The sequence below is a fragment of the Geotrypetes seraphini genome, chromosome 8 (assembly GCF_902459505.1).
Source record: "Geotrypetes seraphini chromosome 8, aGeoSer1.1, whole genome shotgun sequence".
NCBI lineage: Eukaryota > Metazoa > Chordata > Amphibia > Gymnophiona > Dermophiidae > Geotrypetes > Geotrypetes seraphini.
Genome location: NC_047091.1, coordinates 65,005,061 through 65,032,117, shown reverse-complemented (window position 1 = coordinate 65,032,117; position 27,057 = coordinate 65,005,061). Strand labels below are relative to the sequence as shown.

Below are 27,057 nucleotides of genomic sequence, written 5' to 3'. Positions count from 1 at the left end.
TTAACAATAGCAAGTTGCAATAATCAAGTTTAGCGATGACAAGTGAATGTATTAAAATATTTAAAGATTTGGGTTCTAGAAACTTAGACATGGAACGAATCAAACGCAAACGGTAGAAACAACATTACTGATGTGATCAAGTTATAGACTTGTCTCCTATGTGTCAACAGAACATATTTTTATACACATATAGACCCAGGCAATTTTTTTAAAGCACCTATGATTGTGGATAAAGCACTGTTTTATATTCAAAAAAGTCTTATAAAAATTACTCCTTTTATATATTCCTTTGGCACACTGTCATACCAATAAAGTTTTCCAAACCTGAAAAGTAAAAAAAAAAAAGGGGGGGATGGGAGAACATGACTCACAAATGGAGAAGCATCAAGAATCATACCTACATAATAGTGAGTGAGAGCTAGAGAGAGTACAGAAGAAATGGATGAAAAGCAGACCAACAGGAAAAGGGAGGGAGGGAAGAAAAGAACAGGAAAGGAGAAGGGGTGTGTGTAAAAGCCAGTGAGATCAGTAGAGCATACGCACACAGATGTATCCTGCAGGCTCTGGGGACAACACCAAATGACACTGATCTCACAGCTTTGAGCCCGCTGACAAAAGGAGAACCTGAAGACACAATTCGCAGATACCCCGGGAGGCTCTCTCATGTATTCTTTCCCCTCCCCCCTGAGGATCGCTATGCCTGCCAGGTAAAAACAATGCCTTACTGCACACTTCAAACCGCTATGGCCCATTCTGGAGACAGATAAATTTCTTTAAACAAGCCCTTGCCTTCTCCACAAAATGTGTTTAAAAAAAATAAAGAAGTCAGAAAGCTTTGGGTGCCCATGTCTGACTGCAAAGGACACAGGCGAGGACTTCCAGATCTGCATGGATGGAAAATCGTAAGTTATAATTTAATTTTCTACAGAGTAGGAGGAACAAATGCTAATTGGCAAAAGCTAAAGCTACTAATTTTGACCCTCCTCTATCCTCAAAAAATTTAAAGGGGAGAGAAGTGACAGATCTGGTAGATTCAAATCCACAGCACTAAATTTAGTAGAAATTCACAGATCTCTTCCCCTTCTTGAGGCAGGCAAAATTCAATGATCCTTATTTATGCTCTTTTGCTTTTGTTCTAATTTTTTGCTTCAGGTTGGAAAAGCGAACAGATCAGATATGACCAGAGGTAGGGGAAAAAGGAATATAAAAGCCAGGGGTGGGAGGGAACAAAACAGCTGAGCAATAAGCTCTTTTCAAAAGGCACACAGGAGGCCAAGAACTACAATTATTCCCTCCTCATGGAGCCAGATGGGCAAAAATGAGGCAGTTACTTGTTTCAAGGAACACAAATATGCATAGGCTGCATGGTTATCTCTGCAGGATGCCATCAAATATATCATCTTTTGAGGACTCGGGTATGCAGGAAAGGTGCCGTTGTAGTAGGGGTTGAAATGGGTACATGTGACAATAGGTGGGGTTAGGAAATTTTTTCTATTTTTTTTTTTAGATGACCATGAGAATGGGATTTGCATACAAGAAATGCTGAAGCTTCTTCTCCCATTGATATTTCTTGTGATGCTATTTACCCCCCTTTTTCAAAACCGCGATAGTGGTTTTTATCGCAGGCCAGCACACTTAATGCGCTGCGCTGCTCCCAATGCTCATAGGAACTCTATGAGTGTCGAGAGCAGCACAGAGCATTCAAGTGCCAGCCTGCACTAAAAACTACTATTGCAGTTTTATAAAATGGGGGGGAGGGGGGGTTAATGCTACATTGCCTCAGGTACCAACTTGGGCCTGATTACCAATGTACATTAACATGTTAATGAAAGTTATGTACTTAGTAAAAATGCCACATTAAAAAATATTGAGATGAAAAAATGAGTGTTAAGTTATAGTAATGCACATTAGTAAACCCATCCCTTAGAGTCAGTGTCTCGCAATCTCTCTCGAGTCAGGGCACACTAAACCTAATGTCCCTGGCTCTAGACACCCGGAAGTGCGCAACGGTGCCATGACGACATCACATAAATGCGTGATGTCATCACGTCAACGTCCGCGCAAAGGCCCTTCAAACGGGCCCTGCACTGGCAGTGGGAGTACCTGCAAGAAAAAGGGCTGGCCGGAGAGGAGAGGCGCTGGCACAGGCCAATTGCCTATAGGACATGCCACTCTTCACGAAAGGCACGTCCTGTAGGCAGTCAAGCGGTGCCTCTCCTCCTTCCCAGTGGGCCGCGGCATACCTGAAATCGCAGGAGGCGCACAGTTTGCAATGCACTGCCTTAGACTGTAAATGCTCTTGAGCAGGGAAACACAGTAAGGTGAAAAAGATTTTGTGCTCCTCTATTCAACACTCATATCACCCATGTGAAAAAGTAACTGCCCATTACACAATCAACTAATTGACCAAATTTAATTGATCTTTAGATTCAGCTATCAAATACAGCTAGGCCTGATTTCAGTCAGGCATGTTGAATTTAAAGCTCTCTATAAATTAGGGCTGAATATTCCTATTTGATTTGAATAGTGCCCCTAATACATTTTTAGAGTCGAATAGCAATTTAAATTCAAATACATATAATTCGGAGCTCATACTATTCCAAATCATACTGAAATAAATACAATCTCTAATTTCATGTTTCTTCTTTTATTATTTGTTATGTTAAAGCTCAAAGTCCATTATTCATATTCAGTCAAATATTTTTTCATTATTCATATTTGGCCAAATAATAAAGTATTCTATTTGAAACAGCTCTAGTGTATTGAACCTTACCATAAAGCTTGTACAAGAATGCTATGGCATAATCAAAGAAAATTCCAGAAGAGATGAGAAAAAAAGTTGTTGAAATATATTGGTCTAGAAAGAGTTACAAAGCCATTTCTAAAGCTCTGGGACTCCACTGAACCACAGTGAGAGCCATTATCTCCAAACGGAGAAGACTTGGAACAATAGTGAATCTTTCCAGGAATAGCCAGCCTGCAAAAATTACTCCAGAAGTCACAAAACATCCCAGAACAACCAAAGAACTTAAGGCCTCTCTAGCGTCACCATGTCTCCACAATAATAAAGACTGGGCAAATATGGGATTCACGGGAGAGCAGTAAGAAAGAAAATGTTGCTACCAAAAGTAGCGTATGTGTTCATCTCACCAGGCCTTTTGAGATAATATTCTATGGACAGATAAGAAAAGCGATAACAGCAATTTCACAGTTAAGAGCATCACATCAATTCGTAAATATAGTGGTGGAAGTGTGATGATATGGGGATGATTAGATGTCTCAGAATCTGGAAAATCTGCCCATTACTGAAGGAACCATAAGTCTTAGCAGTACCAGAAAATTCTTAAGGAGTATGTGTGGTCATCTGTCTGTGAGATGGAACTGAAGCATTATTGGGTTATGCAGCAGGACAATGGTCCAAAAGCAAGTCTATTTCCCACCAAGAGTGTCTCAACAATTGTCTTACTATACTTAATGACCAAAACAAATGTCCAATCTTTTATGCTGTACATCAAAAGTATTTCATTGGTGCTATACATATAGAGTGCCTTATCAATTGTCATACTACTGTACTTAGTTCCCAAAACATATATTCAGTCTTCCATATATTCATTTTCAAACCTGATATTTGTTGTCTCACTACTATATGAAGACTGAGCCCATCCTCTTATTCCTTTATTTTGGAATGTTTACCGATTCTCCTTTGCAAGAGGTATCCAACAATTTAAACTCTCCCTTCCTTCTAAAATAGGGATTAAAGGAGTCAAGATCTTCAGTCAATCTTTGGTCTTTAAATTCTCTCAACTCTGGAATGATCTCTTTTTTTTTTTTTTTTAAGGAGTCCCAGTTCGTTTCAATTTTTCTGTAAATCTTTACAAACTACTCTATTCGCCAAACATTTTGAAAACTAATTATTTTGAAATGTTGCTATTATCTTCTATTTATCATTTGTAAATCATTCTCTGTTTATTTAATTGCTGTAAACCAAGTCGAGCCTTCTTAGAATGATGACTCGGTATACAAAGTTAAGCTTTAGTTTAGTTTAGTTTATCCAAGCAGGCTTCCTGCTAACCCTTCAGAGTAGGGCTATGTCCAGCACTGGTCTCCCTACCTAAAGAAGGATATAACCCTGCTGGAGAGGGTGCAGAGGCGAGCCACGAAGCTAGTTAAGGGTATGGAGAATTTGAGCTACAAAGAACGCCTCGGAAAACTGGGCTTGTTCACCCTGGGGAAGAGAAGACTGCGAGGCGATATGATAGAGACTTTTAAAATAATAAAAGGATTCGACAAAATAGAGCAAGAATTACCGTTATTCACGTTGTCAAATGTGACTCGGACAAGAGGTCATGGATTGAAATTCAAGGGCAACAGGTCCAGGACAAATGTCCGGAAGTTCTGTTTCACACAACGAGTGGTGGACGCTTGGAATGCTCTCCCGGAGGAGGTTGTGACGGAGACCACCATTCAGGGATTCAAGGGCAAGTTGGATGCACACCTTCTTGCAAATCACGTTGAGGGGTACGGGTAAACAGGGTCTTCATCAGGGAACACCTAGCTTAGCCTCCGCGTGTGCGGGTCGCCAGACTAGATGGACCCAAGGTCTGATTCGGTGAAGGCATTTCTTATGTTCTTATGTATTCTATTAAGAATATGCCTTCCATATAGCTAACCACTGTTATGTATGTCTGCTTGTATGTCAGCTTGTAATTTTGATGTTAAACCTTTCATTATGTATGTAAACTTGTAACCAGTTCTGGGCTCTTTTGGGAGGATGGGCTAGAAAATTGACTCGATCAAATCAATCAATCAAATCTACATCTGAATGGCTAAAGAGAAAAAAAAATTAACGTTTTTTTTCTGGCCTAAAGTTCTGACTTGAACCCAATGGAGATGCTGTGGCAGGACTTGAAATTAGCAAAACCTATGAATGTGTCTGAATTAATGCAGTTCTGCAAAGAAGAATGAGCCAAGATTACACAACAGCGATGTGAAAGATTGTTTTTTTAAAAACTGTAAGTGTTTGGTTCTAATTATTGCTGCTAAAGATGGGGCAATCAGTTATTAAGTTGAGATGGCAGTTATTTTTTCACATGGATGATATGGGTCTTGGATTTGGGGCCTTTTCACTAAAAAAGCTTAGCACATGCTAATGGAATTAGTGTACACTAGGGGGGAAATTCTACAACTAGAGCCTAAACTTAGGCTGGTAGGCACACTGCCTTTGCCTAAGTTAATTGACAAATGCAGTCAGAAATGGCAAAAAACCTACTGACACCTAAATAAAAGGCGGCTAGAATTGTGGCTAGGTAGCTGCTTTAGGCCGCGGACCGCCAAAGCGAGCATGGCCAATGCCGGAAGTGGCATTAGGCAGGCTAAAGCAGTTACCTAGCCATGATTCACGCCAAGACAGGTGGCTGAAATGTAGGCCTAGAAAAACCCTGGCCTACATTTCAGCCGCCTATCTTTGCCACTAGACAGCAGCAGCCATAAGCTGATCACAGTAGGGGGAATTCCCCTCCCCCCACCGATCAGCTGAGCTGGCAGGGCTCCCTGAAGCCACGGCTTCGGGGAGTCATTCTGGCTTAGCTGATCGGGGCAGGGTGGGGAAAGGCAGGCTGCGGTGGGAAGAAATTCCCCTGCTGGCATCATTTGTAGAAAATAGCCACACAGACAACCCTGCAGCACAGAGGGGCAACCTGAAGGTCAGTGCAATGGGACCCAGGCACAAATCTCATCTTAATTATTTTATGTTATTATGAGCCCTCCAGGAACAAATAAATCTACTGTATCTAAAAGGTGCACCACTACAATAGCCGTAATGCTTGGAGGTATCTTAGAATTTATATGTTCCAGGAGAGTTCACATATTCATCCAGAAATAAAGTTAAAGTTGTAGTTACATCTGGATCATGTTGCTCAAAGTCCACTACTACTACTTATCACTTATATAGCGCTAAAAGGCGTTCGCAGCACTGTACATTTTGATATTTATAGACGGTCCCTGCTTAGAAGAGCTTACAATCTAACTTGGACAGACAGACATGTCATATAGGGTTGTGAATGCAGAACCCAAGGTGAGAGGAGTTAGGTATTGAAAGTACTCTTGAAAAGGGGGGCTTTTAACTGGGCCTTGAACACTGCCAGAGACTGAGCCCACAGTAGGGATTCGGACCGCTTGTTCCAAGCATACAGTGCAGCAAGGCAGAAGGGACGGAGTCTGGAACTGGCAGTTGAAGAGAAAAGCACAGATAGGAAGGACTTACCAGCTGAGCAGAGCTCAAGGGGTGGGGGGGGGAAGGAACACATGGGAAGATAAGCAAAGAGAAATAGTGAAGGGCAGATGAGTGAGTGCATTTGTAGGTCAGGAAGAGGAGTTTGAATTGTATTCGGAAACAGATGGGACTACAATGAAGTGACTTTTAGAAGTATAACGTGAGTATAGCAGCTCTCCCAGAATATGATTCATGCAGCTGAATTCTGGACGGATTAGAGGGGAGCAAGATGGCTAAGTGGAAGGTCTAAGAGTATCGAATTGCAGTAGTCTAAGCGCAAGGTGATGAGGGCGTGGGTAAGTGTTTTGGTAGTGTTCTTAGAGAGGAAGGGTTGAATTTTGGTAATATAGAGGAAAAAGTGGTAGGTTTTAGCAATTTGTTGTATCTGGGTGGTGAAGGAGAGAGAGGAGTCAAAGATGACCCCGAGATCATGTTTCTATGAGCAGACAAAACAGAAAGGATGAGTGTGTTGTCCACAGAGACGGAGAATAAGGGAAGCGGAAAGGTGGGTTTAGGCAAGAAGATGAGTAGCTCTGTTTTAGCCATATTCAGTTTTAGATGGCAGTGAAACATCCAGATGGCAAATGTCAGACAGGCAGGCTGAGACTTTGGTCTGGGTTTCAGTAGAGATATTTGGCACAGAGAGGTAGATCTGAGCGTCATCAGCATAGAGATAATATTGTGATAGTTTTGTGACCTTCTCTCTACTGGCTTGTGCCCAAAAACAGTTCCACGAGGCAGATACCTCTGAAACATGTTTCAGAGCCATCAGCTGGGATCACGTGAACAACCAGCACTCCCCCAATCAAAACTTTGCTATATACACCAGCCTTTTCATATCACATTTCTCCTTCAACTTTGTCCCTCTCCATCTTCCCCACTTCCCATTTATCCTTTCCTTTTTTCCTGCCTCCCAATACCCTTATTGCCTGCCTTTTTTCACCCCTCTGGTCTTGTTCAACAGAATCTTCTTCATATACACTTATTGTTTCCCTCCAGCCTAAGCTTCCTTCTGCTTAGCTTCCCCAGAAGAGAAAATGGAAGAAGTTAAAGGCGTTAGACTGTTCCTTGAGACTACATCCCATCCCATGTGCTTTCCCATATGATAACCAAAAAATTTGGACCATATATACCATCAAGGCTTCATGGCCTGCCTATACTTTGAGTAACATATCTTGTCCTTCTAGGTGCTGATGGTTCAAGTCTTTCAGAGATTCCTTGGTGTAGAAGTCCATCACAGCCCTCCACTGCTTGCCATCAGGGTAGGCAAGCATGGCCCCACCTCTTCCTGCCAACAAGCCACACGTCTGCATGTCAGCCCTGGTCATTGTATCCACCATGGCCGCCACAGATGTCTACTTGGCCGAGCAGAATGGAGGTCTGAGGAAGATGGGTGTCTGCATTATGATTCTGGTCGGGGACCTTTGCTTCCTAGCTGTGTTACGCTATGTGGCAGTGTGGGTGGGAGCAGAAGTAAAGACTGCCAGGCGGGGATATGCCATGATCCTCTGGTTTCTCTTTGTCTTTGTATTGGAGATTAAGCTATACTTTATCTACCAGAACTACAAGGCAGAGCGGCGTGCACCAGATCCACTAGCCCGCAAAACACTTACTCTCCTAATCTCCATTTGCATTCCCTCCCTCTATGTTATCTTGGTGGCCACAGACCATATGGAGTACGTCCGAGCCTTTCGCAAGAAGGAGGACTTAAGGAATCGCCTCTTCTGGGTGGTCATTGACCTCTTAGATGTCTTGGAAATCCAAGCCAACCTCTGGGAGCTGCAGAGGAAAGGGATCCCCCTGTGGGTGGAAGGGCTGATATTTTTCTACTGCTACAGTTTGCTCCTGGTCCTTCCATGTGTTTCTCTGAGCGAGATCAGCATGCAAGGTGAGCAGATCACCCCCCACAAGATGATGCTCTATCCCATCCTCAGTCTAGTAACTATCAACTTGGTCACACTCTTTATCAGAGGTGGAAATATGCTTCTCTACCACGACCAGAGAGTCTCCGCAGTATTCATGGGGAAGAATATCTTGGCTATTGCCATCAAGACCTGCACAGTGCTACAATACCAGAGCCACCCAGTTAATGTAGGTTCAGCAGAAACACGTCAGGAACCTCTGCTAGGTGAGGAGGCCCTGCAAACACCAGTACCTTCAGTCCATCATCACAAGTTATTCCACAGTGCAGCAGATGTAGGGACTGCAGAGGAGCCCACAGGACTCTTTCATTTACAGGATATCAAAAGGAATAACCCCACCAATAACTGAGGTAATAGGACAGTGACCTAGAATCTGCACAGTCCCTTTGCTGCAACGCTGGTACTCCCTGTGGCATCTTCCTTCCAATAAAGCAATAAACTACAAATAAAGTGCTAATGGTGTAAGGGGTACAATCCACTCCCAATCCAGTTAGCATTACTACCTGTACTGATCATAAGAACATATGGTAAAAAGTTACAGCATAAAGTCAAGAATCAGACAGACCTGCTAAATCAATTTATTGCCAGACATTCTAGGATACTATGAACCATCCTCTGTCAGAAAGACACAAACTGGAGCAATTTGATGACTTTACAGGCATTCCTCCTGTGCTAGCTGGCAAGTGATGTCATCATTAGTATGCGACTGTCATTTTGAAGGGAAATTCCGGCAGATGTAATGCAGCGGGATAACCTTATAACTGTTTTGAAATTGTAGTCAAAAAAAAAAAAAAAGAGAATTATCCTTTCAGGGAGATTATAATTTAATGCCTCCTGGTCTCTGTTTTGCTTAATGAAATGCACTTAAGATATAAAAGTTGCTGTATTTGTTTCACAGCAGGATGCCATATGGACACTAGCAGAAACCATGAGTGTCTGAACCAAGAGAGCAGAAAAAATCCACACTAAGGGGCTAACATAATAACTAGGGGGGTGTCCAACCTTTTGGCTTACCTGGGCTGCACTGGCTGAAAAATTTTTTGGGGGGGCCACACAAATGCGCAAACGCTGCCGCAAGGCAGAGGAGGGAGTCGGCAAGACATAGAAACATAGAACATAGAAGATGACGGCAGAAAAGGACTACAGCCCATCAAGTCTGCCCACTCTGCTTACCCACCCCCTGTCTATGCCCTAATGACCCAATTTCCTTATCTTGACCCTCGTAGGGTAAACACCCGGGGGCAGCAGAGGAAAACACTGCATCACCCTCGACCGGGGCCGCACAAAATACTTCACGGGACCACATGCGGCCCTCGGGCCGCAGGTTGGACACCCCTGAACTAGGCTTTGGGCACAGTTTAGCGCATAATTTTGTAAGCTACTATCGGCTCCATATGATAAAACAAGTTTTCTACATGAGCCAACTGTGGGTAGATATTGATGCACAGCTCAATTAAATCACATGTCAAGGAAGATATGCAGATGCAGAGAAGAATGCAGAAAATCCAGAGACTGAGCACAAGGTTTTTTAAAGCTAGAGCTTTAATACTATATAAGGTCTGAGGAAGAGAAAAATGTTAGCTTTTTCTGCAAGTGTTAGTGAGAGAGGACTTCATGTCTGTGTCTTCCCTTTACTGCATGCATACATAGGCAAATTTTACCTGGCTTCACTGAATGGGATGGGTCTCAAAAGGGCAGGAATAAGGTGCTGAGGGGGAGGAGGGCAAGATCAAGAGTTATGCACTACTACACTGTTGACAAATGTAATACGATATTGTTGGTACTGCAAAATTGTATCAGTGCTGCACACATCTGTGCATGTACTGAAATGCTATTCTGGGCACAAATACCGGTATTTGAAAAATTGCATACACAGAATAGCATTCCACCATGAGTATACTGTATATGCGTATGCAATTCCAAGTGCCAATTTCTATGCACAAAATATAGCTGGTACTAGCGCAGTCCCATATACACAGATTGAGCGTGCTCTCCCATATTAGTGATAACTCCTTTAAGGGTAAGGTGTGATCTAAACCTCCCCTGGCTGTCTTCTATACAAGAAATGCTTATAAAGTAAATTCTTCAGGCCCTCGGAGGTGCCACCAGAAGCTCAATAAACTTTCATGGCAACTGGCTTTATGCCCCCTATCGTCATCGGGTCACTGGTCTTTTCTAATGTAGATGTGCTTAGCTCATAAATTTTTATTTTAATAAATATTTTAAATAGTTCCAAGTTTCCAAGTTTATTAGTTTTTAATATCCTGACCATCAAGCAAATGTTTGGCCGGTTAACAATGTTTTGTAGAGGCTAAAAATGTTATAAAATAATGTGAACGTATATGACGTAGACTAGACAAACTGGAAGGTGAGGGAGATAAGGGAAGGAGGGGAGAAGTTACATAATTTAGTAAAGAAGGAGAAAGTGGGGAGGGGATAGAACGTGAGGAATAGGGTAGCATTGTTGCGGCATATACTTATTCGCAGTAATAGGCAGAAAAAGGGAGAGTGGGAAACAAATAAGAGAAAGACTTAAGAGAAGAAAGAGAGTGATTTAGATTCAACTGAAGGCATCTTGAAATAAGAAAGTCTTTAAGCCGGTCTTGAATTTGATTAGATTTTGTTCATCCCGTAAATATTGTGGGAGAGAGTTCCATAGTGTGGGTGCAGTTACTGCAAAATTGGTTTTTCAGGTGTAATAGAATTCTTTTAAAGAAGGAATGAAGAGGAGTTTTTGGTCAGAGGATCTTAAAGTACGAGGGGAGCATTGTGGAATTAGTAGTTTATCAAGGAATAGTGGTTGATGGAAAAGTTTAATTTTAAAGGAGAGTAAGATGATTTTGTAGGTGATGCGATGTGTGATGGGGAGCCAATGAGCTTCTTTAAGAAGAGGAGTAACATGTTCAAATTTACCTTTTTTGTATATTAATTTTATTGCAGAATTTTGTATTAATTGTAATCGTCGTAGTTCTTTTTGGGGGAGTCCATTAAGGAGGGAGTTACAGTAGTCTAGGTGGGAAATGACTAGTGAATGAGTCAAGATGTTGATTGAATCAGTATCTAGGATAGGACAGAGTGATCGAATAATACGAAGTTTAAAAAAGCAGGTTTTTACGATCGAACTTATGTGGTCATGAAAAGAGAGCTCTCTATCGAAGATAACACCAAGGAGTTTTATTTTGGTTAGCATTTGTAATGGTAAAGATTTGATTGAGATTGTTCCTAATAATGATTCAGATGTTTTGATAGGAAGAAGAAGCCCGCAAGTTTTATCTATATTAAGTGAGAGTTTGTTTAAATATAGCCAGTCACTTATGATGTTTAATTTATTATTTATTTCTGTTATGTCTAGAATGTTAGTAGTATTGATTGGGTGAAGGAGTTGTAAGTGCTTAACTTAGCTTGGGTGGTTTAGTCAAGAGGGACGAAATACGCCAACATGTTTCACCCTGTTCAGGTTTCCTCAGGGCACAATCCCTACGACAAAAAACTAACTTTAATACTTAATATTGAATAAAATTGCATGACACCAAACTACATAGACTAATATGAACTGTTCACCTCAAAACTATGTTGCTCTTCACGACGTGGCCACCCGGAATGTAATCTAAGATGGCCGCGGCGCGTACTGTAGCTCATTAAATATTCTACAGCCCAGCTGAGACTGATGTCATCGGGCCAACCCGGAAGTACATTAGAAAAGACCAGTGACCCGAAGACGAAAGGGGGCATAAAGCCAGTTGCCATGAAAGTTTATTGAGCTTCTGGTGGCACCTCCGAGGGCCTGAAGAATTTACTTTATAAGCATTTGTTGTATAGAAGACATCCAGGGGAGGTTTAGATCACACCTTATCCTCAAAGGAGTTATAGCTATTATTTCTTCTATTAAGTATTTCCATATTTAAGCCTGATATACGCTCCCATATTAGTGTGCATCTTTTATGCACACATCCATTTAGAAACCATATGGTTACTGCACTGGGTACAATTTTTTTTTTTTTTTTTTACACACCCTGTGCTAAGTTTTTGTTCAGAGCTCTAATTTTCTTTATCAGCTCCCAAGGCAATCATGATTCTCCTGCAACAGACAGATTTATTTTGTTCTATTTTCTTTCTTTGAAAATAAATATAGAATCTTTTAATCTCACTGTGCTTTGCTTCTAACCCCTGGTTCTGTCACCGACTATGTGAGAAGCTGGGGTTGAATCATTTTCTCTCTCCCATCTTCACTTTACAGTGCTGTGATTGTCTCTTTTATGTTTCTCACTATTCCCTTTGAAGCTGCCATACAGGGCAGTCACCAGCAATGTGCTGTGCTCCTTCCTTTTGTATTTTATATCCGTTAATCAAAATGAACAATAAACTTAAACTTTAAATTGTGCATTTACAGTGTGCCTAAGTCAAAGTTTTCTGGGGTGGAACACAGTAGGGTGAAAGCCAAGGCCACATGCCTATTAACATTATTTCTTTACTAGTATTTTAGCCCGTTACATTAACGGGTGCTAGAATATACAGTATGTCTGTCTGTCTTTATTTCTGTCTCTCATTCCCTCCCGCTGTCTTTCTTTCTGTCTGTCTCTCTCCCTGGCCCCCTTTGTCTGTCTGTCTTTCTGTGTCTCTCCCTGCCCCTGTGTCTTTCTTCTTTTCTTTCTGTCTCCCTTCCTCCCGCTGTCTGTCTTTCTTTCTATCTATCTGTCTCTCTCCCTGCCTCCTATGCATCAGCATGTCTCTCTTCCACTTCCCTATGCAGCAGCCACAGCAGTATTCCCTCCCCATCCATTTCCCTGTGCAGCAGCCACAGCAGCAGCATTCCCTACCTCTCCATTTCCCTCCCCCCACACCACTTCCCTGTGCAGCAGCAGCGTTTCCCCTACCTTCCCTTTCTCTTCCCGCAGTCTGGCCAGCTCCCTTACTGTCCCCCCCTTCCATTCCCACGGTCCCGACAAACCTGCCGATTCCAGCAGCGTGTGCAGCTCTCTACACACGCTGCTTCGGGACCTTCTACTGCCCTGATTTACTCTGGCATGTCCCTGATGACATCATCAGAGAAGCGGCAGAGCAAATCAGAGCAGTAGAAGATCCCGAAGCAGCGTGTGTAGAGTGCTGCACATGCTGCTGGAATCGGCAGATTTGTAGTCGGGACCGCGGGAAGGGAAGGGGGGGGGGCAGTAAGGGAGCCATATCTCTGAATCGTAGCGGGCTTGCCAGCTCCAGCCAGCCAAAGTTCATTTTTTAGTTCAAAGCCGACGCTGCGTCTCCTCTCTCGATCCCCGCCAGAGTCGGAAGTCTTCTTTGACTCTGGTGAGGTTCGATAGAGGAGCCGCGGTGGGGGCTTTGAACAAAAAAATTAACTTTGTCTGGCCGGAGCCGGCAAGCCCGCTGCGAGACAGAGAGATGCGTGGTAAGCGCGCATGCGCACTCTTCCGGCCACGGAACTACAGATCAGGCAACACGGTATTAAGAGTGTGCATGCACACTTAGCGTTTTATTATTATAGATTCATAGAAGGTTAAGAGTATACCCCCAACAATAGATCAGCTTATTAGTTCTTGTTTTGAAGGGTATTCTACCTTATCTGTTTGTATATTTTATGTTCAAATTATTTTTATTGTTTCAACTATAAACAAGCATATAGAAAAAGCAAAATCATCCAATAAACAACAGTACAAGCACAGTCCTCCCACCCCCCACACTCCCCACCCCAGGAGTCCAGTGCTATAGTCAAAACTGAGAGGCTGAGTGAAACTTAGAGATTCAGGAGTCTACTGCGTGCATGTGGAGTGAGGTCCCGCCAGAAACATTCCCAGGTTTGAGAAAGCCTATGACCCGGTCCACCATCCAGGTCTCCTATCAGTCTCCGTTCCAGCGTAGCATGTATTATCATCAGTGATCTCCACTGTGCATAGGAGGGAGGAACACGGGACAACCAGTTAGTAAGTATGGCTTTCTTTCCCAGCAGGAGCACTCTAGTTACGAAAGATGACATTCCCTTGGGCTTAGGCGTAGCTATGTTGTAATATCCAAATAATGCTCTCGGTTGTGGGAGCCAGCGTTTCCCCCAAAGCGTTGTAGTATACTTCCCTAGATGCCTCCAGAACTGCAGAATTTTGGGACAGCTCCAAAGCATATGACCCAAAGAGGCATGAGCCTGGGTACATTTCGGGCACGAATGAGACGCTGTGAACCCCATCCGGGCTGCTTGTTCCGGCGAAATGTAGAGACTCAGAACTATTTTTAGTTGCATTTCCCAGTGGGTAATATTAGGAGACACCTTCTGAATATGCTTCAGCACCCGCTGTAACTGCTGGGCTGTCAATGTGCAATGCAAGTCCTCTGCCCACACTGCTGCCAAAATGTTCAAATTAGTGCCTGAGTGGCTGTCCCGGATCCCCACTATGTGAAATTGAAGAGGAATCCTTTGTTGTGCAGAAAGGTTAAGAGTTCCGAGAGGGCCTCCCGGTTGTCCTCTGTAAGATAAACCACTGGTAGAGACTGGATGTAATGTCGGATCTGATAGTAAGCAAAAAAGTCATTAGGTTGTAGATCGAAAGTTTGGCGCAATTCTGCAAAAGTCGCCAATCTCCCATCCTCCAGAAACAGGTGGAAAAGATATTGAAGTCCCTGCGCACTCCACCTCTGGAAGGAGGTGTTTTGTAGTCCCGGCTGAAAGGCTCCATTGCCTTGGATGGGTAGAAATAAAGAAATCCCAGAAGACAACTTAGCCAGTTTACAAACCCACCTCCAGGTGCGCCGGGCTGGCATAAATATTGGATAATGAGCCACCAAAGAACGTATCTGCGGATCCACCACATGTAAAAAATAGCTTATATGAAACAGAGCCAGCAAAGATAACTCCAGTGGTGTGACAGAAAAGTCAGATGTCCCCCTATACCAATCATTAATGTGTCGCATCTGGCAAGCCATAGCATACCATCGTACATTCAATAAACCATAGCCCCCCCTATCCCTGGGCAAACACATCCTCAGAAATTGCATACAGGGTCGTTTCCCTCCCCAAAGAAAGCGTTGCAGGCCTTTAATCAAACGTGCATTATGAGTGTAAGATAAAAACAGGGGTAAGACCTGGAAGCGATATAACCACTTGGGAAATAAGACCCGTCCCGCCACTGAAAGTGGGAAAGTGGTCCAATTCTGTAAACTGTGCAAGGTGTCTTGCAACAGTGGGGTGATATTGATATCATATAGAGTCTTGAGATCTCTAGGAATCCAAATTCCCAGATATCGAATCGCGCTTGGTGCCCATGTAAAGGGAAATGGCCCCCTCCACGTCCGTTGTAGTGTCACCGGGCTAGCTAATGCAATAGATTTCTGGTAATTCAACGTAAAGCCCGAATAAAATTTAAATTCGTTGAGTGCCTGTAAAAGATGTGTAATGGAATGAGGAGGGTCAGTGAGCATAAATAAGAGGTCGTCTGCAAAAGCCAAGACTTTTAGAGAGTGGTCCCCAAGGTCCACACCTACAATGTCAGGGTCCAGAGATACAGTGCGGAGAAACAGTTCTAGGTACAACAAGAATAGGAGGGGAGACAGGGGACATCCCTGTCGGGTACCTCTTTCAATAAGGATTGGGTCTGTAATAAGTTCATTAACAAGTAGTCTCGCCTTCGGCGTCGAGTAGAGTGTACGAACCACTGTGGTGTACCAACCAGATATGCCCATGTAGGACAGCACCTCAAAGAGATACAACTAATTGACTTGGTCAAAAGCCTGCGCGGCATCTAAGCTAAGCATCAGCATCGGGGTGTTATGATATTGTGTGTGAGCTAACAACAACAGTGCTTTACGAACATTATGTACTGCTTGCCTGCCATTTACAAAGCCAACCTGTGGGGATGCGATGATGTTTGGGAGAAGGGTTGCTAATCTATCAGCCAATATTTTGGAAAGAATTTTAATGTCCACATTTAACAAAGAAATTGGACGATAAGACTCGGGAGCAGTGCTATCTTTTCCAGGCTTCAATATCAAAGTAATTAATGCTTCATTCACTTCCATAGGAAAGCATTCATCTTTAATCGTCTGGGAATAGTAATCTCTCAAGAAGGGACCAAGTTGTCCTGATAAAAGTTTATAAAATTCTGCCTTGAAGCCATCCGGCCCTGGAGCAGAAAAATTTCTTTGGGATTGGACAGCTTTTTGTAGTTCTTTAGGGGTAATGGGTGCATTAAGAAACTCAGCATCCGGATGTGAGAGCGGCAGCAGGCCGGAATCTGCTAGATAGTCCCGTATAAGGGGTTCAGCTCCCGAGTCCTGGCGACCATATATCTTTTGAAAATGAGATTGGAAAATCTGCGCAATGTGGGCAGTAGAGTGGTGGAGTAGTCCCGTGTTATCCCGCAAGCCCAGTACATAACGATGACCCCGAGCCTGTGTCGTCAATCGGGCTAGTAACTTCCCGGATCGATTGCCATAGCGATGATAGCGGTATCTTTGATACAAAAGCATTTTCACCATTCGCTCGTGGATATATGAATTAAGGGTCGTTTCTACCGAGATCAAGTGTTCTCGAGACGTTCGTGTCGGGTGTTGTGTGTAATGGCGTTTAGCAATTGCCAGTTCCTTTTCTAACCGAATGATGCCCCGTGATAGTCGGCGATTTCGCGCTATTACATAAGCTATGCAATCTCCTCTAAGTACCACCTTCGCAGTACTCCAAAACAGCGTCGGGTTATTACAATGCTGACCATTAAATTCCAGGAAATCATCCCACTTAGATGTTAGGTAAGTTTTAAAGTGTTCGTCTGAGAATAAGTAACTAGGGAAGCGCCAGCGAACGGGTCCCCGTAGGCCAAAGCCCACATTCACATCAAGCCAAATCAGCGCATGATCGGAAATCACTGCTGGGCCTATCACCGCTGCATCCACATTCAGGAATGCCTTACTCGTAGTAAGGATATAATCTATTCTAGATTGTGTATTGTGTGCCCTGGAGCGATGCGTATAATCCCGTTCAGTGGGGTGGAGAAGTCTCCAGGGGTCCACCATATCTAGAGTGGCAAAAAGATAAGGTAAGCCTTTTGTTTGGGACACTCCCGAGCTTAGTCCTGGCAAAGAACGATCACAGGTCGGGTCTAGGACCTGATTGAAATCCCCTACTAGGTATACCGGATCAGTAACTCGCTCAAGAAGCAATGCTGTAATGTTCTCAAAAAAGGAATGATCTTAAGTATTGGGGGCATACACGTTCATAAGATAAAAAGAGTATGTTCCTATCGTCACTTGTAACAGTAAGTATCTGCCCTGCGGATCAGTGTCTACCACTTTTGCTGTATAGGGTAGGGTCTTACGAATTAATATCACTACCCCTGCACGCTTTTGTGTAGAGGAGGCCGCATACACAGCGGCCATCCATGACCTCTTCAATTTCTGGTGTTCTAGCTCCGTCAATCGTGTTTCTTGCAGGCAAGTTATATCAACTTTTTGTCGTTTGAGCTGAGTTAGAATTTTTGTTCTTTTAATAGGGGAGGTAATGCCCGAGACATTCCATGATATTATTCTCAGATTATTAGCCAGTAGGTAGGAAAAAGGTGAATATATATCGAAAGCGTACCATGTGTTGAGATAAGCCCCCCCTCCCCCCCCGAGTTCCCAGCTTCACCCGGGGCAGCCATGTGGCACAGGACCAGCCCGAGCACCATCTGAACGATTTGCAAAGTATCTGACATAAGGCTCATAACAGTTTCAGTACCCACACTCTCCTGCATCCATACAATATTCAGAAACATCCATATCAGCAAAGGACTCCCCCTCAGTCGACTCCAACCCACCCCTCCCACCCATCCCCGCCAATTCCCCTTTCGCATGGTTGTGGTCACAGCTAAAGGTCTGCCTCGAGGCGGTCCTAAAGGTGTGAAAGATCACAATACAATGCTACTCCAGGCCCAAAGTCACCCATACTGTAAAAATACCAACACTATAACTTCAGCCCATTGCAAAGGAAACTTAAGGGAGACCACTAATGTGCAGAGAATTATCTCCTGGTAAGGAACAACATAACCTTAAAATGTATGTATACTCAAACCAAAATGCCCAGTGGTAGCCTGAGTGGTAGAAAGTCCCAGGCCCCCAAAATCTGGGGTTTCAGGTTGCCAGTATCCTCAGGTCCAAAGTCCAGCAATCAATGTGAGGTGTGTGCGGCTCTGCACCCCCTTCTCAGTCAAGTAAGGTCCGGCTGAGGAAGCACCTGGGTGTTCATATAAAGGGCTGCCTCAGCAGCTGCATCAAATACATGCCATTGTCCCTGGTGGTGTACACGCAAAGTGGCCGGATATAAAAAAAGGAAGCGTATTTTTTTTTTCAGCCAAGGAGGAACAAATTGGATAAAACAGCTTCCTGCGCTTGGTCAGGGCCGCTGAATAATCCTGAAAGATGCGCACCTCTGACTTCTCAAATGTTAAGGACTCCCGTAGTTGTTTATATTTGCGCAGAATTTCGACTTTATGGTTGTAGTTTAAAAGTTTGGCTATCACCATACGGGGTCTTGCCTCTCGGGCCTGTTCCCTGCCCAGCCGATGCGCCCTTTCTATGCGTATAGGCCCCAGGCTCTCATGCAGGAAAAAGGTGTTAGTCAGCCATGTCTCCAATACTTGCAGTAACTTAGGTCCCGACACTGTTTCAGGTAAACCCAAAAAATGTAAATTGGACCTGAATGATCTATTTTCCAGATCATCCAGTCTTTCAGCTTGTTTTTGGGTCAGAGCATGAAGTTCCTGCAGGGTGGTGTCATGGGTCCGCTGCGTATCATCTAAACTCGAAACTTGGATCTCCAAAGCTGTAGTCCTGCTGGCAGTCTCCATTAGCATGTTTTCCAATTTTAAAAGCTGCTCAGAAAGTTTTTCAATGCTAGGCTGCATGGCCGCCGTTACAGCCTGAGTTAACGCTGTAAGTGCCTCCGGTGCTATTTGTTGAATCGGGGGTGTGGAGGTGACCGGCGCCATTTTTTCCGTGCTGTATTGCGGGCGTACCCCGATCCTTTTTTTGTGTTCACGTGGACATCTGCGGCACGGGAGAGGACAAGAATCTGTCCATATATCGGGCACGTTAAGCGCTGCAACGTGCTGGTCTCCGGCACACCCCCAACGGCAGGCAACGGGGCGATCGGGGACTCGAGGCCCGGGAGCTCAGGCAGCTAGCGTCTGCCTCGGCTCAGGGCATCACGTGATCTCTCATCTGTTTGTATATTTAACGAAGGAGTCCTGTATCTGTTGCAACATACTTGCCCTCCATGATCTACCAAATTCTTTTCTGCCAGTCCATGTCTTTCCACTGTGCAGCCTGCTCCCAAGAGCAAAAAATTTTCTAAATCCCTCTTATTCAACAACAGATCATGGTCGACAAGACAACATCGGAGATAACTCCATCGGATTATCAACCCTGTACTCCTGTATGACCTCCCGACCTTTCTAACAGAAGTCAGCAATCTTGACACAGTCCCACTATGTATCCTTAATTATAACCTTTTCCCCCATACCATCTCCAACTCATATCTGTAATACTGTAGATATTAGCCAGTTTTTAAGAGGTTATAAACGCATGTGAAAAGTTATCTACCCTCTCTTTATTTCCCCTGCTATTGCACATACATGTCACACTGAACGGTTTCTGATCTTTACTCTTCGAGGAATTCTGCACAGCACAGAATTTGCACAAAATTCTCCACCCCTGCAGAGCATGCAGAATTCTACACTTGCTGGGCAGAATTTTACAAAGGCGCCGGCATCAAGACTCTCCTCAGTTTTTCCCACTGATTCCCCATAGAGATTGCGAGGCAAAGAGAGGGTCATTTCTTCCTCTCTCTTCTGCTGGTTCTACACTTGACTATATGAACTTTGAGGCAGTATAAGGCCCTCAAGTTCACTTAAACAGTCAGGTCAAGGGTCGGCAGAGGAGGAGGAGGAAATAACCTGAAGTGTAGCGGTTCACTTCCTCTTCCTCCTCTTTGTAGTGAGAGTCCTGCGGGGGAAGGAGAGAGAGCAGCTGCTGCTGGCTGAGTGTGCTGGGGGGATGGGAGGAGAACACAGCAAGGTGAGTGTGCCCTAGGGATGGAGGGCAGGAAATAGTAGGGTTACCAGATATCCAGGAAACCCCGGACATGTCCTCTTTTTAGAGGATTGTCCAGGGTCCCAGACGAGCTTTCCAAAACCCGGCAGTTTGTCCGGGTTTTGGAAAGCTCCTATGAGCTCCGGCCGCATCTGGAGAGCATCTGAACATGAGTGGATATCGCACACATCCACACCTGCTCTAGGCCCTCCAGACATGGCTGGAGCTTGTCGGGGAAAGAAGAGGAGGTTTGTGGGGGCAGGGCTGGAGGCTGAACTGGGAGGGGCTGGGGCAGAATGGGGTGGAGCCGAAGGCTGAACTAGATGGGGCCAGATGTGGAACAGGGCGGAGCCATGTGTCTGGATTTTTTCCAGCCCAAAAAATGGTAACCCTAGAAAATGGTGCCCTGGGAATGGAGGGACACATTTCGGAGATAATGTTCGATGAACGGACAAGTCAAAAGTGCAACTCAGGTCCCAATCACTGTTCACTCTAAGCTGTGCGCTTGTGCGCACTCACACAAATTATTAAAATAGCGCGCACAAAAAAATAAATTTTTGCCTAAAATGATTTATTGAAATTAGACTTTATGTTACATAAATGTTAGGCCTGGGGGTGGAAGGGAGAGAGATATAGTATCTCTTTTTTCCTTCCATCTCATTGTTCAGCATCAAGTGGGGAGGGAAGAAGAACAACAGAAAAGAAAGGGAACAAAATGTTTTACCAAGGGGAGAGAGGAAAAGAGCTGTGGTAATGGGTTGTAGATAAAAGGAAACAGAAGGCTGGGAAAAGAGTGAGATGGGAAATGGGAGACCTAGGGACTGAGTGGAGATGGAGAATTGAGAGATAGCTGAAAATTTAAAAAGAAGGGTGAGAAAGGGCAGATTTGAGTGGATAGGGGCAAAAAAGAAAAGAAAAAGTTAAGAAAGCTGAATGGGAAAAATTACTATGTTGGAGACAGGCATAAGGAAGGAATGGTACAAAAATCGTAAGCAGACACTGGAAAGAAAATTAGTAGAAGATAGACAAAAAGTCAGAAAGAGAAACTGGGATCAAGATGAAAGAAAAGCAAAATGACCAGACAACAAAAGGTACAAAAAATAATTTTATTTTCTATGTTGTGATTATAATATGTCAGATTTGAAATGTGTATCCTGTCAGAGCTGGTGTTAGACAGCAAGAGGGGCATAATAAAAAAAACGTCTAAGTCCCCTTTTGGCCTAAGGCCCTAAACGCTGAAAGTAGCAGCAGGAAAAATGTCCACTCAAAAAAAATGTCCAAAATTAGTTTTTTTTTGAGAATGGCCTACCTCTACGTTCAGCAGTTTATACGCCCAGACCACCACTACGTCTAAACTTACAACACATTATCAACTAAAAAATAGCCTAAGTCACAAACGTCCAAAACAAGACCTTTTAGGTGAAGGAAGGGTCAGTCCTTCGCCTAGAAGCTGGATTCTGTAACCAGTGTCTGTAAAAAACAACATCTGTTACAGAATCCCCCCCCCCCCCCCCGGCAACAATCATGGCAGGAGAGATGGCTCATCTCTCCTGCCACGATCGCAATCACTCCCGGAATCAGTCTCCAGTCATCCAAGTCTCTTTTGGGCATAATAAAGTATATTGAATATCTGTCTAAGCCCCATTCGCCTTCCGATACAGCCTTTATGGCTCCTAGATCTCTGAGCCTCTATATCATTGCCAGAATTCTGGCTGCTTTGTCCAACTTTCCCACAGGAGAATTTACGAAAAGATCCAGAAGGGGTTGAAAGAATTCTAGCTTGTACCTTTTCCTGAATGATGTCCAGCACCCAGTGGTCTGAAGGTATCTGCATTAATGCATGCAAAACTCTGCCAGCCTGCCCCCCACCCAAGGAGGGGGGGCTACAGGCATGGAATCATTGCTGCTTTTTGCAGGCTGCAGCCGATGGGAGCTGGATGCCTCTGTCTCAGGACTTGGAATGGTCTCTGGGAAGTTGACATTCCTGAGTAGTCAAAAACGCCTTGAGCCACTAAAATTTCCCCAACTGGACCCTCGTGGGGCTTACGGTCTGCTTTCCGGTAAGAACTTTGGCTTACAATCTGTCACACTGGCCATCAGATTGTCAAGACCCTTGCCAAAAGAGCAATTTCCCTTTGAAGGGGAGTTTGCTCAATATCACCTTAGAGGCTGAATCATGTGATGCACGAGGAGGGGCCTAAGACCCTGATTGGCTCAGGTGCCTCGGGCTCCTCATTGGCCATTGTTTTTGCCAATCAGGGATTTCCTTAGGCTCCTTCCTAAGGAAGTCCCTGATTGGCTCAGAAGTCCAGGCCCCTCCCAAGGGAGAAGCATGAGGTGTCTGAGCCAATCAGGGCCTTAGGCCCCTCCCCATGCATCACATGATGCACTAGGGAGCAGCCTAAGGCCCAGTGGCGCAGTAGGTCGGGCAGAGGAACAGGAGGTGTTTGCGGTTCCTCCTGCTCTCAACAGCCAAAGATTTAGACACAGGGGAGGGGAGAGGGCAATGCGGTGGAAGGAAGGAATGGGCATCCTCCTGCCATTTCAGCAGGGAGGGGTGCCGATGTCGATACCACCGATGACAGGAGAGAGTGGGCATCCCTCCTGCCGTTTTTTTTGGGGAAGCGGGTGAGCCGGCAGAAGTCATAGCAGGAAGGAGTGGGCATCCCTCCTGCCATTTGTGGGTCACCACGTGCCGGGGGGGGGCGCAATTGTTGGGGGTCATTGGGGGAGGGCTGTTACGAATGGTGGAGAACTTTTTTCATTTTTTTTTTATGGGGCAGATATTTTGCATGTGTACATGACAAAATATCTGTACCATGGAAAAAAAAAATGAAAATAAAAACAGGCAGACCTGTCAAAAAAACGGCAGACCTATCAGTAACACAGTTACCAACAGGTCTACAGCAGTTGGGTTTTAGGATTGTAAAACCCGATGCAAAATAGCCAAGCAAATGTTAGTGAATCAATAGCTTGGCTATTTTGCATGTGGTTTTACAAATTTGCATGGCTGGATTGGAAAATAGGCGATAGAGGGGAAAAACACATGGTGGGCCATTTTGTGAAAACAGGTTTAGCAACGATCGCTGACTTTAGTGGCTCGGAGCCTAAGTGACTTGCCCACAGTTACAAGGAGCAGTGTGGGATTTGAACCCACAACTTCAGGGTGCTAAGGCTGTAGCTCTAACCACTGCACCACACACTCCCCCATTAATCCCAATGTCCTTCTTTCTCCACCTTCCTTTGCATATGCCCTTAATTCCCTCTCCCAAGAGAATCTCTTCTCCCTTCTCACATTCCAGCATCAGCCCTCTTCTAGTACCAGTCCCAGCAATTGCTCCCAACATCAGCCTCCTTCTAGCCCCAATCCGGTACCACCATCAGCCTACTTCCTATGCATTTACATGGCGAGGGTAACCTGTTACTTCACTCCGAACACTGTGCTCCTCTTCTGAAGGTCTTATCACCAGCATCATGGCATATTTTAAATGCAAAAGCAGGTAGACACTTCAGTGGCAACAGTGATTAAGTTGCATTCTGCTATTTGGATTGAGATTACTAAAAGTGTAAAATGCCATTCCCTTTATTTTATATGGAAAATTGGGCTGAAGCAGGAACTTGAATATAACAAGAAGCCCTAGGGCAGGAATATATGCAATTCCAGTCCTTGAGAACTCCAAGCAGGTAAGATTTTCAGGATATCAACAATTAATATACAGGAGATGAATATACATGCACTGCCTCCTGTATATTCATTGTGGATATCCTGATATCCTGATCTACCTGAGGTTTTCACAGACTAGAACTGTCTGTACCTGCTATGGGGCAAGGCTGTGGAGTTAGAATCAAGTTTGGATGGAGTCAGAGTCAGTAAAAATGTATTGATTCAGACTCTAGCTTCAACATAAAAACTTACAACTTTATATTGTATAATTTTCATCTGATAGAATTTGTTTTGTTCATTTTCTTTCTTCAAACTTCAAATAAATATATTTTGTGGTCTATTAATCCTAATTTTGTATATAAAGAAATATCCTAGGATCTGTAATTAACCAAATTTCTCTTAGATCTACCTTACATAGATTCAGAGATGGGGTTGAGGTTTAGAGCACCAACTCCATAGCCCTGCTATAGGGTAAGGACCCCAAAGCATTCCTGCTGTGTGTTTCCACATGAAAATGGTTTTAACTTGCAATTATTCCACCTCCCTTCTCTCTAAACTCCATACCAAAGATAATAATGAAATAAAAAATACCACACAGAAATCACCTTAAAAGATGGCCAAGATAAACAGATCAGATAAACAGTGCTTCCTCTGGTACTCCCCTCAAAATTCACAAATAGGGGCATGCATTAATCTCCAGCCTTCACAGAACTGTTACCGACAAGAATCGGTACTTTCAGACACTTAAAAGGGAGATTTTAGTGTTACCTGGCCAAGGATGGGTCCAAGAGGAGGGCCTGGAGCTGCCTGCCCTGCTCGCACAATAGACCGGATTACACCTCGTACATCAACTTTCTTCACTGACTTTGCAGTTCGCAAAGCTTTTGACATTTTTCACCTATGGGAGAAAAGATATATAAAAAGATATATATAAGATACATATACATGTAATAAGATGAAAAGATATATATAAGATACATACACATGTAATAAATCTTCAAACACTTGTATTTTTTCCAAATTCTACTGTCTAAAAATATAATTCAAGATGCATTAAAGTATGAGCTCTTTTCACTGAACTATATAACATAACTCTACACTTTCTATGTGAAGGAATGATTATAGAAATATTCAAAGTGTAATGCAGGATTAAAAAATGCAAGAGCAGTCCATAGGCCATTATTGAGATGGCTTAGGGAAATCCACTGCTTATTCCTAGGATAAGTAGCATAAAATCTGTTTTACGCCTTGGGATCTTGCCATGTACCTGTGACCTGAGTTGGCCACTGTTAGAAACAGGATACGGGACTTGATGGACCTTCAGTCTTCCCAGTATAGTAATTTTTATGTTCTTGATTGCTTAAATCTTTATCCTTTTGTCATAGCAAACCCACATTAGATCAATTTCTCAAAACTGCCTTAACAAGGCCAGTAATAAATGTAAACGGAGCCCACCTGTGTCCACAATAGCTGAGCTGATTTTAATAGTTCTGGATGAAGAGAAGACTTGCTTCCAACCTTGTCCTGGAGGACCACCAATCAGTCAGGTTTTCAGGTTAATCCTAATGAATATGCATGGGACAGATTTGCATGCCTGTCACCTTCATTATATGCAAATCTCTCATGCATATTCATTAGGGTTATCCCAAAAACCTGACTGGCTGATGGTCCTCCAGAACAGGGTTGGGAACCACTGAATTAGAAGCAAAGGTCTAAAAACACCAAACATGCCCCCTCCTTTACAAAGCTGTGCTAGCGTTTTTAGTGCCGGCTGTCGCAGTAACAGCTCCGATGCTCATAGAATTCCTATGACATCTGTACTGTTATCAGCACTAAAAACACTAGCACACTAGCCATGCTTAACTCCCTCCTCAAAGCGCCCCTACTTCCAACCCCTCCTTCTCTCTCTCCCCAAATTATGGCTGATTACTTTCATGACAAGGTCCACAAGATCGCCCTTGAATTCACTTCAAATTCACATCCTTTTCCCCTACTTACCATCCACTCTCCTGAACTTCAACCTTGCACCTCCCCTTCATCCTTCACCCAGGAAGCTTCTCCTGTCTGGCCTCGCCCACTTGTCCACCCATCAACTAAAGCTGACTTTTCTGCCTTCTCTGTAATCACAGAGGAAGAAACTGCACAACTTCTGTCTTCAGCCAAGCCTACCACATGCCCCTCAGACCCTATTCCCACTCCTCTACTCAACCCCATCTCACATACTATTATCCCTCCATATGCCATATTCTCAGTCTATCTCTTTCCACTGCAAACATGCGGTGGTTAAGCCGCTTCTCAAAAAACCCTTGCTGGACTCCTCCTTCCTGTCCAACTATCGCCCTGTCTCCCTTCTTCCATTCCTATCCAAGATACTTGAGTGTGCTATTCTCCGTCGCTGCCTGGACTTACTTTCAACATGACAGATTCTCGATCCTCTACAATCTGGTTTTCGCCCCCAACACTCCACAGAGACTGCCCTCACTAAGGTCTGCAGTGACTTGTTCATGGCCAGATCTAAGGGCCTTTACTCTATCCTTATCCTTCTTGACCTGTCTGCTGCCTTTGATACTGTAAATCACAACTTACTCCTTGATATGCTGTCCTCATTTGGATTCCGTGATTCTGTCCTCTCCTGGTTTGCCTCCTACCTTTCCCAACGCACCTTTAGTGTATGTATTGGTAGATCCTCTACTGCTGCTACCCTGTTAGCGGTTGGTGTACCCCAGGGTTCTGTCTTAGGACCTCTTCTCTCTCTACACCTCTTCCCTTGGTGCCCTAATCTCCTCCCATGGCTTCCAGTATCACCTATATGCTGATGACTCCCAGCTCTACCTCTCTACACCTGAAATTTCACCTAAAGTCCAAGAAAAAGTCTCACCTTTTATGTCAGTCCTTAGGTGGTTCTCTAATGCTTTAGCTATTTTTCAAAGAAGAATAGGCAAAAACTGCACTACCCTGCTTTGCAAAGTTAGTAAATACTTTTTTTAAGCAACTGGCATTTAGTTTTGCAAACAGCTTCTGCCAAGAACTGAATTAGCAGGTGTAAAGACTATGGGGCTCATAATTGAAATGGGAATACATCTAAAATCCTGCCTAAATCAGCACTTGGATGATCAAAAAGACAGGTCGTCCAAGTGCCG

At 43.9% G+C, this 27,057-nt stretch overlaps 2 protein-coding genes across 5 annotated transcripts in view; one reads left to right on the top strand and one right to left on the bottom strand.

Annotated features, from left to right (window-relative positions):
* Positions 1-27,057, bottom strand: part of MRPL11 (mitochondrial ribosomal protein L11) — an 81,914-nt gene that overhangs the window by 50,741 nt on the left and 4,116 nt on the right. For all 3 annotated transcript variants that reach the window (XM_033955118.1, XM_033955121.1, XM_033955119.1), the window contains exon 2: positions 24,686-24,815. In XM_033955118.1, the coding sequence (XP_033811009.1) occupies positions 24,686-24,808 (123 nt within the window). In that variant the 5' untranslated portion in view covers positions 24,809-24,815. The remainder of the gene's footprint in view (positions 1-24,685; positions 24,816-27,057) is intronic.
* LOC117365128 (transmembrane protein 121-like) lies at positions 416-9,328 on the top strand. Of its 2 annotated transcripts, none has more exons than XM_033955117.1 (2): positions 416-707; positions 7,459-9,328. In XM_033955117.1, exon 2 carries the CDS (start codon positions 7,544-7,546, stop codon positions 8,540-8,542), a length of 999 nt encoding a protein of 332 aa, XP_033811008.1. In that variant the 5' UTR covers positions 416-707; positions 7,459-7,543; the 3' UTR covers positions 8,543-9,328. The 2 variants fall into 2 exon arrangements, with proteins under 2 accessions (XP_033811008.1, XP_033811007.1); XM_033955116.1 differs by having other exon boundaries at positions 416-902.

Coding starts and splice junctions, on each gene's coding strand:
- LOC117365128 (XM_033955117.1), top strand. CDS start 7,544: ATGGCCCCACCTCTTCCTGCCAACAAGCCACACGTCTGCATGTCAGCC.